At 36.8% G+C, this 15,379-nt stretch overlaps 1 protein-coding gene across 6 annotated transcripts in view; it reads right to left on the bottom strand.

Annotated features, from left to right (window-relative positions):
* DEF6 (DEF6 guanine nucleotide exchange factor) overlaps positions 1-15,379 on the bottom strand; it is a 44,592-nt gene that overhangs the window by 12,930 nt on the left and 16,283 nt on the right. For 5 of the 6 annotated variants that reach the window (XM_072422914.1, XM_072422883.1, XM_072422877.1 and 2 more), the window contains 4 exons: positions 10,739-10,957; positions 8,572-8,718; positions 5,638-5,746; positions 4,229-4,527 (listed from right to left, as the gene is read on the bottom strand). In XM_072422914.1, coding sequence (XP_072279015.1) covers positions 4,229-4,527; positions 5,638-5,746; positions 8,572-8,718; positions 10,739-10,957 — 774 coding nt within the window. The remainder of the gene's footprint in view (positions 1-4,228; positions 4,528-5,637; positions 5,747-8,571; positions 8,719-10,738; positions 10,958-15,379) is intronic. The other variant, XM_072422900.1, reaches the window with a different exon arrangement.

Below are 15,379 nucleotides of genomic sequence, written 5' to 3'. Positions count from 1 at the left end.
GATAACATATTAGATGTGACTATGGACAAAGGTCGAAAGGACTGGATATCTGTATGTCTGCTTGCAGCAATGGCGCACACTGATGTTGGGATGGGTTGATTCCCTCCCACCGCAACTTGCAACATTGGTCAGTGCGCTGAAACAAGTATTTCACAAGGAAGTACTAAATACTGAATTGCACAATGACAAATATATTTCTAAATTTTTTTACAAATGGTATCCTTTCATGCAACACACTTTCCCCACAGAAGTGCAAATGGAGATCTTAGAGACCTTTTGCCACTGTCCGTGGTATATTCTACATTTTCTCTGAAATTTTAGTTTCATTCAATCTGTAGCATATTTGGCTGACTCTACTGTTGCCGGGGTTGCCCATTTGCACTTTAAATGGTGAGAGGAATACATTAGGTTGTGGTGATTTTGTTGTTTCAACCACTGTTTTACATCTGTTGTATATGCCCCCCCTTCTTTTTTTTTTTTTTTTTTCTTTTTCTTTAATCTGGAATATACAATTATTCTTTCTGTATCTTTTCTAATGTTTGATTTTATTTTGTTTATGTTTTTTTAAAATTTTGTATGGTATAAAAAAAAAAATAATAAAAACAATAAAAAGATTTAATAAAAAAAAAAAAAAAAAAAATGGACAAGGATCTTTATCCCAGACAACCAGAGCTTGCGCTGCTACATGTATCCGCAATGTTCAAACAAGCAATATAAAAACTTTCTGCCGCTTCATTTGTTGAATGTGGCTAAGGCATGTATCCCACCACTGTGGAAACATACTGCCCCACCTACGATTAAGCAATGGGTGAATGATTTACAGTATATGGAGGAACTGATGAAATCAGGGGAACAGCCATCGAGTTCTCCAGTACGTACCTGGTTTTACTGGGATGATTTTTAGAGCTCTGCTGACTATGTGCAGTTGTTTCGGCCACCTGCCTGAGACCTCAGAGACCACCCTGCCCCTCTTCCCCTCTACCTCCCTCCCCCCCCCCCCCCCCCCCCCCATTTCTCTGCTGATTTCTTCTTTTTCTTTTCTTTCTTCTTTTCTCTTTATACTTAACTGTCCTTTTTTGATTTTTGAAAAAATGGGAACCACCCAAGCCCGAATTTTGGGTACCACATATCACCAGAAGGTGTTTGTTGACTGAATGTTTTGCACTACATAATATGACAAATGGCCTGCAGTTTATCGTCGTTATTTTATGCTTTTTAATACCCTTTTGAAAATGTGCATTCTTCATTGTGCAATGTACCATTTTTCATTCTGTTTTTTTATGCATTTTATTTGCATTTTGTTCTGTATATGTCCACTTCAGTGGTTGCTTATGAAAAATAAAAACATTATAATTTTTTATTGGGCAACATGACAAGACTGAATAAGTACTGTTACATAGTAGGTCAGGTTGAAAAAAAGACATAAGTCCATCAAGTTCAACCACTTGGGAAATAAACATATCCCAGATATAAAACCCTATAAGACATAGTTGGTCCAGAGGAAGGCAAGAAAAACCCTGGTACAATTTGCTTCAACAGGGGAAAAAAATTACTTCCTGATTCCATGAGGCAATCGGAGGTTCCCTGGATCAACAGTCACTGTTATTTTTACTTTAAAGCTAAATTACCCAGTTATATTCTCTGCTTCTAGAAAAGCTTCCAGCTTTTTCTTAAAGCAATCTATAGTAGTTGCTGAAACTACTTCCTGAGGGAACCGATTCCACATTTTCACAGACCTTACAGTGAAGAATCCCTTTCTTATCCGGAGCTTAAACTTCTTTTCCTCAAGACGCAACGAGTGCCCTTTTGTGCTTTGTAATGATCTCAAAGTGAATAATGGGGAAAAGAGTTCTCCATATCGACCATTTACATATTTATACAAGGTGTTCATATCCCCCCTTATACATACCCTTATATAACTCTTCTCAAGGGAAAATAGATTCAGTTCAGCTAATCTCTCCTCATAGCTGAGCTCCTCCATTCTTTTATTAAATTAGTTTCCTTTCTCTGCCCAAAACTGCCTGGTGCCCAAAACTGGACTGCATATTCCAGATGTGGTCTGACCAATGCTTTGTGCAGGGGCAGGATAATGTCTCCATCTCTGCAGTCTATTCCTCATTTAATACAAGAAAGTACTTTGCTAGCTTTAGATATTGCAGCTTGGCATTGCGTGCTGTTAAGTCAATGATCCAACAGAACCCCCAGATCGTTTTCCATTTCTGACTCCCCCAAATGTATTCCCATAATTGTGGATAATTGTATAATTGTGGATAAGTGCATAATTTTACATTTATCTTTATTAAATGTCGTTTGCCACAGGCTGCCTAATCAAACAGTACATCCGGGTCTGCTTGTAGATTATAGACATCCTGTATGGACATAATGCCATTACATAGTTTGGTGTCATCTGCAAACACAAAAATGGTACTTTTAATCCCAAACTCTATATCATTTATAAAGATGCTAAACAGTAAAGGTCCAAACACTGAACCCCGGGGTACACCACTAATAACCTTAGACCATTCAGAGTATGAATCATTAATTACAACTCTCTGGATGCGGTTTTTAAGCCAGTTATCTATCCATTTACAGACTGACTTTTCTAAACCTAACTTGTATAAAACCGTCTGTGGGGTACAGTGTCAAATGCTTTAGCAAAGTCCAAGTACACTATATCAACTGCTATTCCACTGTCTACCTGTTTATTTACTTCCTCATAAAAAGCCAGTAAATTTGTTTGACAACTTCTGTCTTTCTTGAAGCCATGCTGACTATCATTTATAATATTTTCTAGCAGAAACTCCTCTATATGGTTCTTTATCAAACTCTAAGACCTTTACAACTATGGACGTTAAACTAACTGGTTTGTAGTTACCTGGTAATGACTTTGCTCCCTTTCTGAAGATAGGAACCACATTGGCCTTACGCCAATCCATCAGTACCTTGCCAGTGACTAAAGAGTCTCTAAAAATTAGAAATAATGGCTTTGAAATCACAGAGCTCAGCTCTTTGAGGACACGTGGATGTAATCTATCAGGTCCTGGTGCTTTGTCAAGCTTAATTTTTCCCAGCTGTTTCTCTATCATATCAATTCTGAGCCATTGTGACTCATTTTCCTTTGTGCACACAGAGCTAAAAAAAAGTGTTCAGTAAATCTGCCTTGTCTTTATCCCCACTTACCAACCCAGCGACATCCTTTAAGGGGCCTACATGCTTTGATTGATCTTTTTGGTAATATATTTGAAACGTTTTTTGGGGTTTGCCTTACTTTCCTTTGCATGCTGTCTTTTAAAGTTTTGCACATTTTATCTCCTTTTTACATCTTTTGTTAAATTCTTTATAGATTTCAAATGATGGTGGTCCTTCATTTTTATATTTTTGGAATGCCCTTTCCTCATTCCTCATGGCTTTTTTTACATCAGCCACATTGGTTTTAATTTTACCCTCCTAAACTTATTACCTATTGGAATATATTTTTCAGTTTGCTTTTGTAGAACAGACTTGAAACATTGCTGTTTCTGTTCTGTGTTCTTTGAGGACAATATTGTCTCCCAGTCCAAATCACAGAGAACCGCACTTAATAATGGAAAATTTGCTCTCTTAAATATATTTATAAATTAGGCAGTATCACAAATAATGGAAAAACATGAACATATGGTTATTACTGAATAGAAACAAAAATCATGAAATGTTAAACTTTGTATTTACTATTTATACAACAAAAACAGCACGCACACACATCCCTAGTGAGCAAGACCATATGTCCATATGTGCTCATTCACTATATTTGTTGCATTTGTGTACTTTTTTGCACTTTCTGCTGAGATATCATTGAAAGCTGACCTCCAGTAACTGATCAGTGGGTCAAGCTTATGGTGTAGTGTCACTGATTCAAAAAAGTGCTTGAGTAGATGTGTTCTATTCAATAATTAAGGTTGGCCATAACCCAGTGTATAAGAATGCTTAAGATTTAGGCATAATTTGAGATTATCATAGCATTTACAGCTACATATTTTTTTCAGGTGTTTACTGCTGCCTACAAAGTTTTCTAACCTTTTGGAAAATGTTTTTTGAGCAGGAAAATTACTTTTCTATGCTGTAAAACACCCTTGTTGCGAGTCAGAAAGAAGATGGGTGGGTCCTGCTGCTCCAGAAACAATTTTTTGGAGGAGATGATGTTTTAGTCACATTGTTTATTAATATCCAGTAAATCATTTCCCTCACTCACCTCCTCTGCCTCTTTTAGCTTTGCTGCCAGAAGTCGCTGCATCTCTTCTTGCTGTTCTCTCTGCCTGTTTTGTTCTTGTATTATGGCCTCTTCTGCCTTTTTCTGTGCCTCTCTCAGCTGCTCCAATTCATTTTGCTGTCTTTCTCTTTCATTCTGAAGTTCCGCCAGTCTCTGCATTTCCTGCTCTTTAAGAAGTCTGCGCTGTTCCCTTTGCTCTCTTTGCTCCCTTCGCCTACTTTGCAGCTCACGGTTTAGGGAGATAGAACCTGACTGCTGCAGACGTATAGCAGTCTGGATAGCTGAAACAGTACAAATATAAAAGATTTTGTACAAAGCATCAGCAACTGCTGTAATAAAGCAAATGTATTAAAATTCCTAGGCAGTCCTGCACTAGCATATTACATTGCTACTCTCCCTTAGCAGGTAGCAGTGAGAGGCTAATACATTTTCAAGCTGAGTCTTCATATTATATACACATTCAAATGTTCTCATCTGAAAGATTTTCCTTTGCATCCTATTCCAGAAATTTGACAATAATGAGTAGAAATCTCCACATTAGGAGAAATTAAACCTTTTAGAAATGTCACATAAAATGTCAGTGTTTCCCTTTAACTCCTACTCTGGTGACAACTTTACAACTTTGGACTTCCCCTCCATTACTATTCCTGATAACAGAACAAAAATGAGTAAATATCCCTAAAGAAGATAGCTACAGCAATAAAATCCAACAGAGATTCTAATCCTTTCCCACGCTACAAAAAACTTTTAAAAATAGTACATTCTAAAAACATTAAAAAGTTAAAGACCATAAGAATATTCTGACTAGCTTTATTTTAGGATGGAAATAGTATCAGGTCTGGAAAATATTTCTACATCTGAATACATGTAAAACATTGAAAGATATACAGTATGCAGAGAACTACAGAGACTGCATATCCCTTAGCAGTGTCTAGAAATACTGTAGAAAAGTAGGTTTAACTCTTTAAGCCAGAGGTGCCCAACAGGTGGATCACGATCCACCGGTAGATCGCAGAGCCCTGCCTTTCAGAATAAACTCTACCGCGTACAGGAGTTATTAAGTCCAAGTTTTTATTTTTGGTAGATCGTTTTGACTTGATCATTTTAAAAGTAGCTTGCAAGCCAAAAAAGTGTGGACATCCCTGCTTTAAGCCATATTTAAGCCAAAGAGAAATGGCCAGAAGTTAATTTTATTTGTTCTATTACTAAAAACATTTCTTCTTAACCATTTTAGCTCCTACCCATATTCTCCTACAATTCAAATTAGCATTATGGTAAATACACATTTTATTGGATAATATATGATCATCATACAATTCTATCCTACTGGCAGACTCCTAAAGATAAAGGACACATATATAACCTGTTTTACAAAATTGTAACACACGTACCTGTCACCCATTCTTGCCGATGCTTTGTATCAGACGCACTCATTTCATGGGTTTTTGTGGATGTTTTAATGCAGAACATACAGCGACGGCCATCTCGGTCAGAAAGTATCTAAGATGAAGAAATTATTTACATAGTAAATCTGTAGCCATCTCAGTTCTTGAAAATGTAGGAATTATGCAAAATCTTATTTCAAACAATAAACGGCATCTAAAAAAATAATAGTGTTTTTAAAAGGAATGTTGTATCCTGTGGTTGGTTAGTGTGGGCTGTGTACATTACAGGCCATACCTGCACTTAAAGCGGACACAAACTGCAACACTGGCCTAATATTAGATATCTATTCTCACCTTCTTGCACTGGAATGTCAGTCCGCTCAGTGGCACTGGCTGTGTCAGCTGGAATCCATAAAAAATAAAGCATTCATTATATATGTATGGAAGCGGCATTCTTGTGTGTGGCATATTTCCATGCCATCCAGTTCTGACCTTTTCGTAGTTACTCTATTCCACATTGTCACCCCCATCCACAATTCTAATATCTGTTGTCACCCCCATCTGTAAAGCGCATGGTCTCACTAATTGACATTGTCTCCCTAATCCGTATTGTCACCCTCATCCACAATCTTACCCTATTCTGTGTTGTCATAAGCTGTTGGCATTCATGGGTGTGGCATATTTCCATGCCATCCAGTTCTGACTTTTTCGTAGTTACTCTAATCCACATTGTCACCCCCATCCACAATTCTAATCTCTGTTGTCACCCCCATCTGTAAAGGGCATGGTCTCACTAATTGACATTGTCTCCCTAATCCGTATTGTCACCCTCATCCACAATGTTACCCTATTCTGTGTTGTCATAATCCCTGTTGTCACCCTAAACTGCGGTATCACTCTAATCCATGTTGTCACCCTAAATTGCATTGTTACCCTAATCTGTGTTGGCACCCCTATTAGCGTTGTCACCATAATTTATGTTGTTACCCTAAATCCGGGTTGTCACCCTCATTCAAGATGTCATCCTAATCTGTGTTGTCACCCCCATCTGTGGTGCCTGGTGACCCCAATAAAAATCCTTCCTTTCAGATGTGAAGTCTCCCTTTTGGGGAGCTGAGCTGACTTCTTTTTAAGCTGGCCACCCAAAACAGAGGTCTAATTTGAAGTAAACTTCTGCAGAGTATGATGTGATGAGGGTGGTTAAAAGTTTTAGGGGAACCAGTAGTAGGTCCCTCCTGACCACAGCTTTCATTTGAGTAAATGATTACTTTGTTGTTTGATAGTTCATGTATCTTCAGAAATTAGGTATCTGTGATACAACTACCCGATAGCAAGGCAAGAACAAACTAATGGCTGGGTTAAGTAAAGGATGGCAATGCAAGAGTCAAAAACACTCTGCACAATTAAGATTTATTACCGCAGGCAGTCTAATGAATAAGTGAATAATTTATTCTGAATCAATAAGACTTTTGTTCAAATAAAGCAAACTGCTAATAATGTCTGGAATTAAAACAACCCTCTGAATCATTAATTAGCCTTTTAGGAAGTCAGTTTACTCGTGAAAGATGAATTGTGACCGGCTGTTGATTAGTTACTTCATCTCACCAAGTTCCTGAAACCATGTGGCTCTAACCATAGGGAAGTAAAACACTAATAGGCTTCTTGGAACAGGATCCTAAACTACATCTTTCTAGAAACTTTCCCTTATGGTTACACCTCAGAAGAAAAAGGATTTACTGCATACTGAAGTTTTACTTGCAAAAAAAAAATTTGATCATTACATTTTTAAATTGGGTGCCCCAGTACTTTCATGCACTATGTGATGACATTTATATTATATTCAATTATTATCCACATGTGACTTTTTTTTAGGATTTTTGTGTACTGCCTAAACAGTTCATGTTTAACCCATTAACTTATGTTTGCAACATACTCAGACTATATCAAGCATTGGCCTAATGCCTCGCTTATGTACCGCTACCCCTAAGGAAGCCTGCAACGGACGAAACGCTTCGGGTACTACAGTGTTAACGCAAGCAACTACTAACTTTACTATATTATACTGGCATTATTGAAATACACACTACTTTAGATGATTGTTGTAAAGTGCCTTTAAAGCCTAATCATGTTCTAACTACGATCTTAACGTGTAGAGGTTCTAACATTTTCTGTATTCTATCATCCTATGAGCTACTATCATTAATACAACACATATTTTGCCAAAAAAAACCTTCTCTCTTTTATTCTTTGTTTTTACCAATATATGTTATCTAGGGTTGGCAATAAGCCCACTTAGGGCATGAATCATAACCACCACGTACATACACTATGCTGTCCCAGTACTACACCAATCTAAAGAAAATTTCCAAAGAACTAAAAACTTTGGCTAAATACAAGTATTAATCATGTTTTTTTAAATTATACCCATAAAGCAGAACTAAACCCTCCTGTACTTTTAAAGCCAAGGATGGTAACATTTTAATATATTATTTGACTTGAAGTTGCAAGTCCACATATGACAATGACACATCTGAGTGTTGGAAACACTGATCGAGAGCAGACAAAACACTGGAAACTGTAATATTAATCTGCAGAGTTAAATCCTAAATGCAGCAGACACTGCTTAAAAACTAGTCTGCAGAATGTAAATGAAAATAATACAGAAGACAACAAAGGTATGTTTTATTAGGGTTTAATAAAATGTGTTAAATATTTCTAACTTGAGATGTCTTCAGTAAAATAGTCATCAGTGAGTTTAGTTCAGTAGAAGAAAGGGTTCAACATGCCACTTGTGCAATGTTGCCACAATCCAGTAAGTAGTTCAATAGGTCAAAGCATATGTGCATTAATAGACCACAGCAAAAAATTTTTTAAAAAGTGTTCTAAATTCAACAATAGTTGAAGATAAAGGGGTAAGTACAAAACTGTTTGCATACTCACCTCAACACCACAATCTCTGTCTATAGCAATTGTGCCTTTTTTCTCTTTACATTCCTCACTCACATAGTAGCTAAAAACATTTTGTTTTAGAACAAACCAACGCTCAGTCCATGTTCTCCGTAGATTAGCCTTCTTTAGAAGGTACCCCTGGAACAATATTAAAGACACAGCAGAATTATTGTAAAGCAAGAAGGGTTCTATAACAGGAGAAGATAAAAAATACAATAGGAATAAAAAAAATCAAAAGCATAAAAGGAAGAAAACTCCGATAACAAAAACATTAGTTAACATTTTTCATATACATTACATAGGAGTCAGACATTAAAGCAAAATTAGGTTTAGTTTAAGGGATGCCGGAAAGTAATCAACCCAATCCATAAATTTGAGCCTGACTTTGTTACAGTAGAAGAAAAGAGTGTTATTTTTTATTGCATGTTATTTTACATTGTGTTTCAACACGTCACCAAATACCAGTCCATGCAGTGCCATCACTTGGGTTCTCTGCAGCTAAGAAATCTAAATGTCAGAGTGAAAATTCATGCCCAAAAGTTTGTTGGGGATATTATTATTTTTAAACCGTATTTCTATAGTGCAAACATGTTTTGCAGCACTGTATACTAAAAGGGGTTGCAAACAACAAACAGACACAGGAGGAGGAGAGGACCCTGGCCAAAAGAGCTTACAATCTAAGAGGTGGGGAAGCGGCATACAATAGGATGGGGGGGGGGGTTATGGATTGGTGGGTAAGGCAGAAGACAGGTAGACAGGAGGCAAGTTTAAAAAAGATGGGTTTTGGAGTGCTCTTTTAAATTAGCAGAAAGTAGGAGCAAGGCAAATAGGATGTGGAAGGAAAGCTCTAGAAAAGTCTTGGAGCCGTGCGTGTGCTGAGGTTATGGGAGGGGGAACTCCTTATTAGGTCATTGAAGAATCGAAGTAGGTCATTGAAGAATCGAAGAGAGCGGCTGGGGTGTATTTTTCTATCAGGTTAGAAAGGTAAGTGAGACAAGAACTGTGGAGGGATTTGAAGGCAAAGCACAGGAGCTTGAATTTGATTCCATTTTGAAGCCAATAAAGAGAACTACAAACAGAAGCAGCAGATCGAAGTGGTGGGAAGGATGGATAAGTCTGGCTGCAGCATTCATAAAAGATTGTAGAGAAGAGTCAGGTTAGTGGAATACCAGAGAGGAGGAGGTTGCAGTATTCCAGATGACAGATAAGAGCGTGTACTAGAAGTTTGGCAGCCTCTGGGTACAGGTAGGGGCGGATTTTGGAGATGTTGTGCAGGTGAAATTGGCAGGAACTGGAAATGGGGGTAAAGGAGAGGGCAGAATCGAAGGTGACGCCAAGACAACGTGCCTGAGGGCAGGGAGGGATAACTGTGTTATCAACAGTTAGAAATATAAGGAAGTTAATTATTAAAAATTTAATAATGATTAATAACCACTCTAATTTGCTGTGCTGATTAATTTTTAGGGGAGGAAATCCAAGGGAAGCCGATTTTCTCTTTTGGCAAGGCAATGCACTTTGCTCACAAGGTGATTAATATTTTAAAGAATTTGGAAAAATCCTCCAATGTGGACACTTTTCTGAGGCAACTCACTGGGATGACAATTGTGTTGACTTGGGAAAGATTTCTGCTAATTTCCTGTTTCCTTTGGACAGAAAATAAAGAGAAATATTCTTAATGGGGTGCAGACAGCAAGCAAGAAAATTTGAGTAGCTGAATCCCTAAAAGTAGCATAAAAAGAAAATGGTAATTTTTGGAGAGACAAAGGAAAACCGTTGTTACCAATTTAAGGGAAAACATCTCTAGATTATTTTGGAATGAAAAAAGCATTGAATGACTAAAAAATGAAGATAGTATTTAGGAATAGAAAAAGGCAATGAATAATATAGCTTATTGATTTCTCAGAAAAATATTTTCGTATATGAAGACATGCTATGCTTCTCATAACATTAAGTAGACACATTTTTTATTCCAGCATTTTTAGCCCTAAACAAAATATTACAGAAAGAAAAAAGGTACAAGAATGGTGGTGTAAGTATAAAAAGCAAAAGCCTAAGCATCCCAGGGCAAAGACATGCAGTGTTATTACTACCATATGCTTCTAGTGTTCGTCCAACAAAATTGCCTGCATGACATTTATAAAATAGAAAAGGATCTCACCTGCTTCAACACATCTTGAATTATTTCTTCATACAAATCTTGGATTGCCATGCTAAGTGTTTCTGTGCTAATTCCCTGCAAGATTTTTGGTAAAGTAACAAGATCAAGGAACTGCCATACAGATATTCCTTGTCCTAGAGAGGATAATATTTCCCCCAACTCTATCTCTCCAATTTCTGATCGGGCTGCTGTAAGCAGCTTCTGCAGAAGGTACTGCACCTTAAAAAAAAAAAAAAAAAAAAAAAACACATCTTAATTGTTGCTGGGAAGGAAGTATTCAATCAGAGGTCTTTCAGAAAAAAAACTAATAAGAGATTTAAAAAAAAAAAAATGACTTTCTAGTAGTCAGATGGAGCATCCTAATAAAAGTAATGGAAACTGTACATATGAAGAAAAGAGGCACAGATTACTTTTATGGAAAAATGTATGCAAAACTTACCAGATATATATAGATATGGGGGAGCTGAACTAAATTTTTGTGTAATGTTTTTAGTGGGGTTTTTTAAAGGAACCCCAGCCTATATATATATTATTCAGGAACAGCTTTTTACAAATGGTTCAGATGCCTGACAAGATTACTTGAAAATGTTTGGAGAAACTCCAATAATGCCTGTGCTCGATCACTGAATGACGGATGGTAAAGGCTGCTTTTCTATATATACTCTACCTTCACTGTACATAGATTGGAACAGCACAGTCTGTACATTTTGTTGCTACTGTTGCTGGAAAAAGCACTAAAATTGTTTCTATCAACAACTATTCTGTTTGTACACCTAGATTACAGGCAAGAGCAAAATTATTCAATATAAATGAGATGTTGCAGGGCTAACAAGTGTAATTTAGATCCAGCTGCAACAGAAATTTAGCCCTGCAGAGTGCGTACTTGTAATACTAAGATCCTAAAAAAATTGCTTTAATTAGGCCTAATAAGGCTAAGAAATCACTTTACTTCCAATCAAGTGGTAGCTGTTCACACATTTTCTGTCAAACTTTGGGGAACCACACCATATTAGTAAAGTGGGGGAGATGCTATCATATACTACTGTGTGTACAGTAGCATTCTTTTATGCACAAGTTGATGTTTTTGTTGGGACTCTAAACTGTATATAAGTGCTGGACAGCATTGTATTGATTTTTTGATTATAATTTTTATCCTGTGTAAATGCTGCCAAAGTGTTGTCAATTAAGGTTGTATTGACTAGTTTGACACAAACTGCTGTGTGGACTTTCACTACCCATACAAAAATAAAATCATTTCTATTGATTGTAAAAAGAAAAAAAAATTAACGGTGATCAGAAACTCAAGCACTCTAGGTAAAAATATTTGTTGTTACAACTGCCAGGATGCACAATCCTACCATTCTGCCATTACAATAATGGCCCAACTTAACTGAGGACATCTCTAGAAATTGCCTACACTTTTGAAAATATTGAAAAGTTAAAATGTGTTTAAAAGTACAACTAAAGGCTGCCCCATATGGCCATCAAAATACAAGAACCAAATCTAGTTTTTATGTGAAGCAAAAGCCTCAGAAAAAGGGCTTGTTTATTTGTTTGTATAAATTAGCATTTCAGTTACTTCTAATGATAATGGGTATACAAATTTTGAGCTGTGGAAATCAGTACAACAAGGAAGCTCTCACTCCCTGTGTAAATTTTAGCTTTCTTATAATCAAGCTCTGTAGTAACTTGTTCCTCTAAAGCAGTGTTTCTCCACCTTTTAGGTCTTTAGGGAACCCCTGCTAAAATTACTACATCCACAGCTCACAGTACTTTAATGTAGTGGTCAGCACGAAGAATGCCTCCATTGCTGGCCAGTGCCAAGAATGCCATCCTTACAGATACCAAAAAGATCATTTGTGTCCGTTAAACAGATCTGGGAGTCACAAACTGCTCATTGCTCAAGGAACCATTGGAAACCTCAACAAAACCCTGACTGAAAAACACTGCTTTAAGGGATTTTGATTGTCCCCACTGTTTTGTTTGCCCCATCTACTTCTACACTATCACCTCTTCTTCTATATTATCAGCCTTTGGCAATCCCAATTTTCAGGCTCCCGCTACAAAAAAAAAGTTACACACTTCCTGATATCAAGTGGATGCAGGACTGGACCATGATAATCCCTTGCTGGACTTCTGTAAGTGGTACCAGTTCCACTATTTCCTTTACTCACACCCTCTGCCCACAGAGTTTACCTTGTCGCTAAACTCACTACTAGGGTCTTTCAGTTAGTTCATTCTTTCATCTCCTGGAATTCTAATTCAAAGGGAATGAATAGCATTATTGTACATATTTTGTCTACTTATTATAGTAGGGACTTGAAAAAAAAAAACACTATTCTGAATAGTATCTCAATGCACTGACACATGCATTTCAGCACAAATGTGTTACAATGTACCACGATGAACAGAACTGAGTAATCTGTGTGTTATATTGACTTTTGCAAGTGGTTTTATATGTTTTTACTATTTGCAAATGCTCAAAACAGCTTGAAAATGGTTAATAAAATTACGTGTTTGCAAATGTTTTTCAGACACTTAACGCAGCATTGGGCCACTGAACCGCCTCTAAAGACCTAAACTGAACTCCTTACAACTGTGTGTGTAAGCGTTTTTACCCCTGGAATCATCCAAAACACTGTGGTAAAGACACAAAAGTCTGACTTTAATTTAGGGGTTTACACTTTTGTAAACAAAATTACTTTTTAGACAAAATCTTGGAATGAAAAATAAAATTTTTCAAAATGCAGAGGTTTTTGTTTATCTTTAGGCTTGGTGCAGTAATGTTTTGCTTTTTTGCTGCATTCAAATCCTGTACTGCTCAATACAGACACTGAACACAAAATTGGCAAATATGCAGGAATGCAAATTTCACACGATAAATCCTGTGTGAGTCTCAGAAATTTTAAAATAACTGCTTTTCCATATAGTAATTGTAGTATTACTGCTAACTTAAGTATGCAGTCATATAACATATTAAAGTGCACCTGTGGACTTTAAGATGTTATTTCACATTCTCAAAGATATTTAAAGTAATCTCAAAAGTATGTAATTAGCTGCCTTCAACAGTGTTAACATTTGTCCATAGTGACTAACATGCCTAAACCGATTGTAAATACTAGGGCTGTGGAGTCGGATTCAAGGAGTCGGAGACAATTTTGGGTACGTGGAGTCGGAGCTGATAAAAATGTGCCGACTCCGACTTCTGATAAATTTAAATTATAATAAAAAATACAGCAAGTTCAAATGTCCTATTTCACAAACAATAGTCATAATTAAGTACTTATCTGATGTAAGAAAAAAAGCCCAGTGCATAGTTGTATTTCTACTAGTGTGAAGCTCAGCTGAGCTATTATACAACCTGACATTATTGTAATCTTGTAATTATTAAGTGTAAACAAGTGTAATTATATAGGTGTAGGCGAGTGCTATGACACTATGGCTATGGTGTGTTCAGATGTCCTGTCTGCACTCTCCATATATGCTCCCATTCAGAGCTGAACTTTAACATCATTTTGCACACCACCTAATACTAGGAAGTTAGTTAGGTGCCATGTGTGTATTGTATATATGTTTATGCATGTTTTTCTGTATAGGACAAATTATGTCTAAGTTTAGTGCAGGGCTATAGCTTATTTGTGTGTATAGTGCCGAGTTGTATGTATGTTTTCAATAGAACAGGACCATGTGTATGTTTGTATTTAAATCAAAGAATATGCTAGTTAGTATACCATATTTTATATTTATATTTTAGTGAAAGCGGCACCCCATTCAAACTTGGCAAAAAGTCTTTCAACAAACATGATAAAATCTGCTGTTTATGGGCACTTTACATTATGCAGGGTTTTCATCCTAAAGTGTTAGAAGTTGTGAATGAGAAAGATATCAATGAAAATCTTCCATCTACTTCTGGGATAAAAAAGGTTCAGAAATCCACTGGAGACCAAACACAACTAAGAGGATTCTTTATATCTGACAAAGTGTTTATAACAACGACATCAGAAAAATTCAAAAACCACATTATTGAAATGGTAGTAAAGAACAATATACCACTATCCTATCCTTCTTTTCACAGCCAGCCTTTTTAGGCCTAAATGGAGAAATGGCTAAAAAACTTGGTGTTTTTCTGGAAAGAGAAAGTATAAGGAAACTTATTATTGAAGAGGCTAAATGTAAAAAGGAAGAACTGCGAAAAAGTCTGAAGGGACATTTAGTCAATTATTTTGCTATTAACCACCCGACCGTTAAACCCGACCTTGGTTCGGGTTTAAAAATTTTACTAAAATCGATAAACCCGAACTTTGTGGGGTGGTTAAATCCCATCACTTACCTGGTCCCCACTGTGATGATCCGTTCTGTTCCAGCGTTGATCTCTAAAAAAAAATATTCACCTTCTCCCCACAGCTCCTCCGAACACGTCCGTCCTCTTCTGTCTTCATCCGGCGAGTGCAGTGACGATCTCCGGGGTTTCCCGGTGACGTCGCTGCATGCATCGGTGCGGGCGGGAGGCGGGGCGGGAAATTCAAATCGCTTTGCATTGAACTCAATACAAAAAAGCTGTATGGAGTCCAATACAAAGAAATCCTTATATAATATATATATAATTGTATTAAATAAATAAATATATATATATATATATAT

Source organism: Pyxicephalus adspersus, chromosome 1, assembly GCF_032062135.1.
Source record: "Pyxicephalus adspersus chromosome 1, UCB_Pads_2.0, whole genome shotgun sequence".
In the NCBI taxonomy this organism is placed as follows: Eukaryota; Metazoa; Chordata; class Amphibia; order Anura; family Pyxicephalidae; genus Pyxicephalus; species Pyxicephalus adspersus.
The sequence above is the reverse complement of the archived record's forward strand: the minus strand, read 5'-3'. Positions and strand labels throughout refer to the sequence as shown.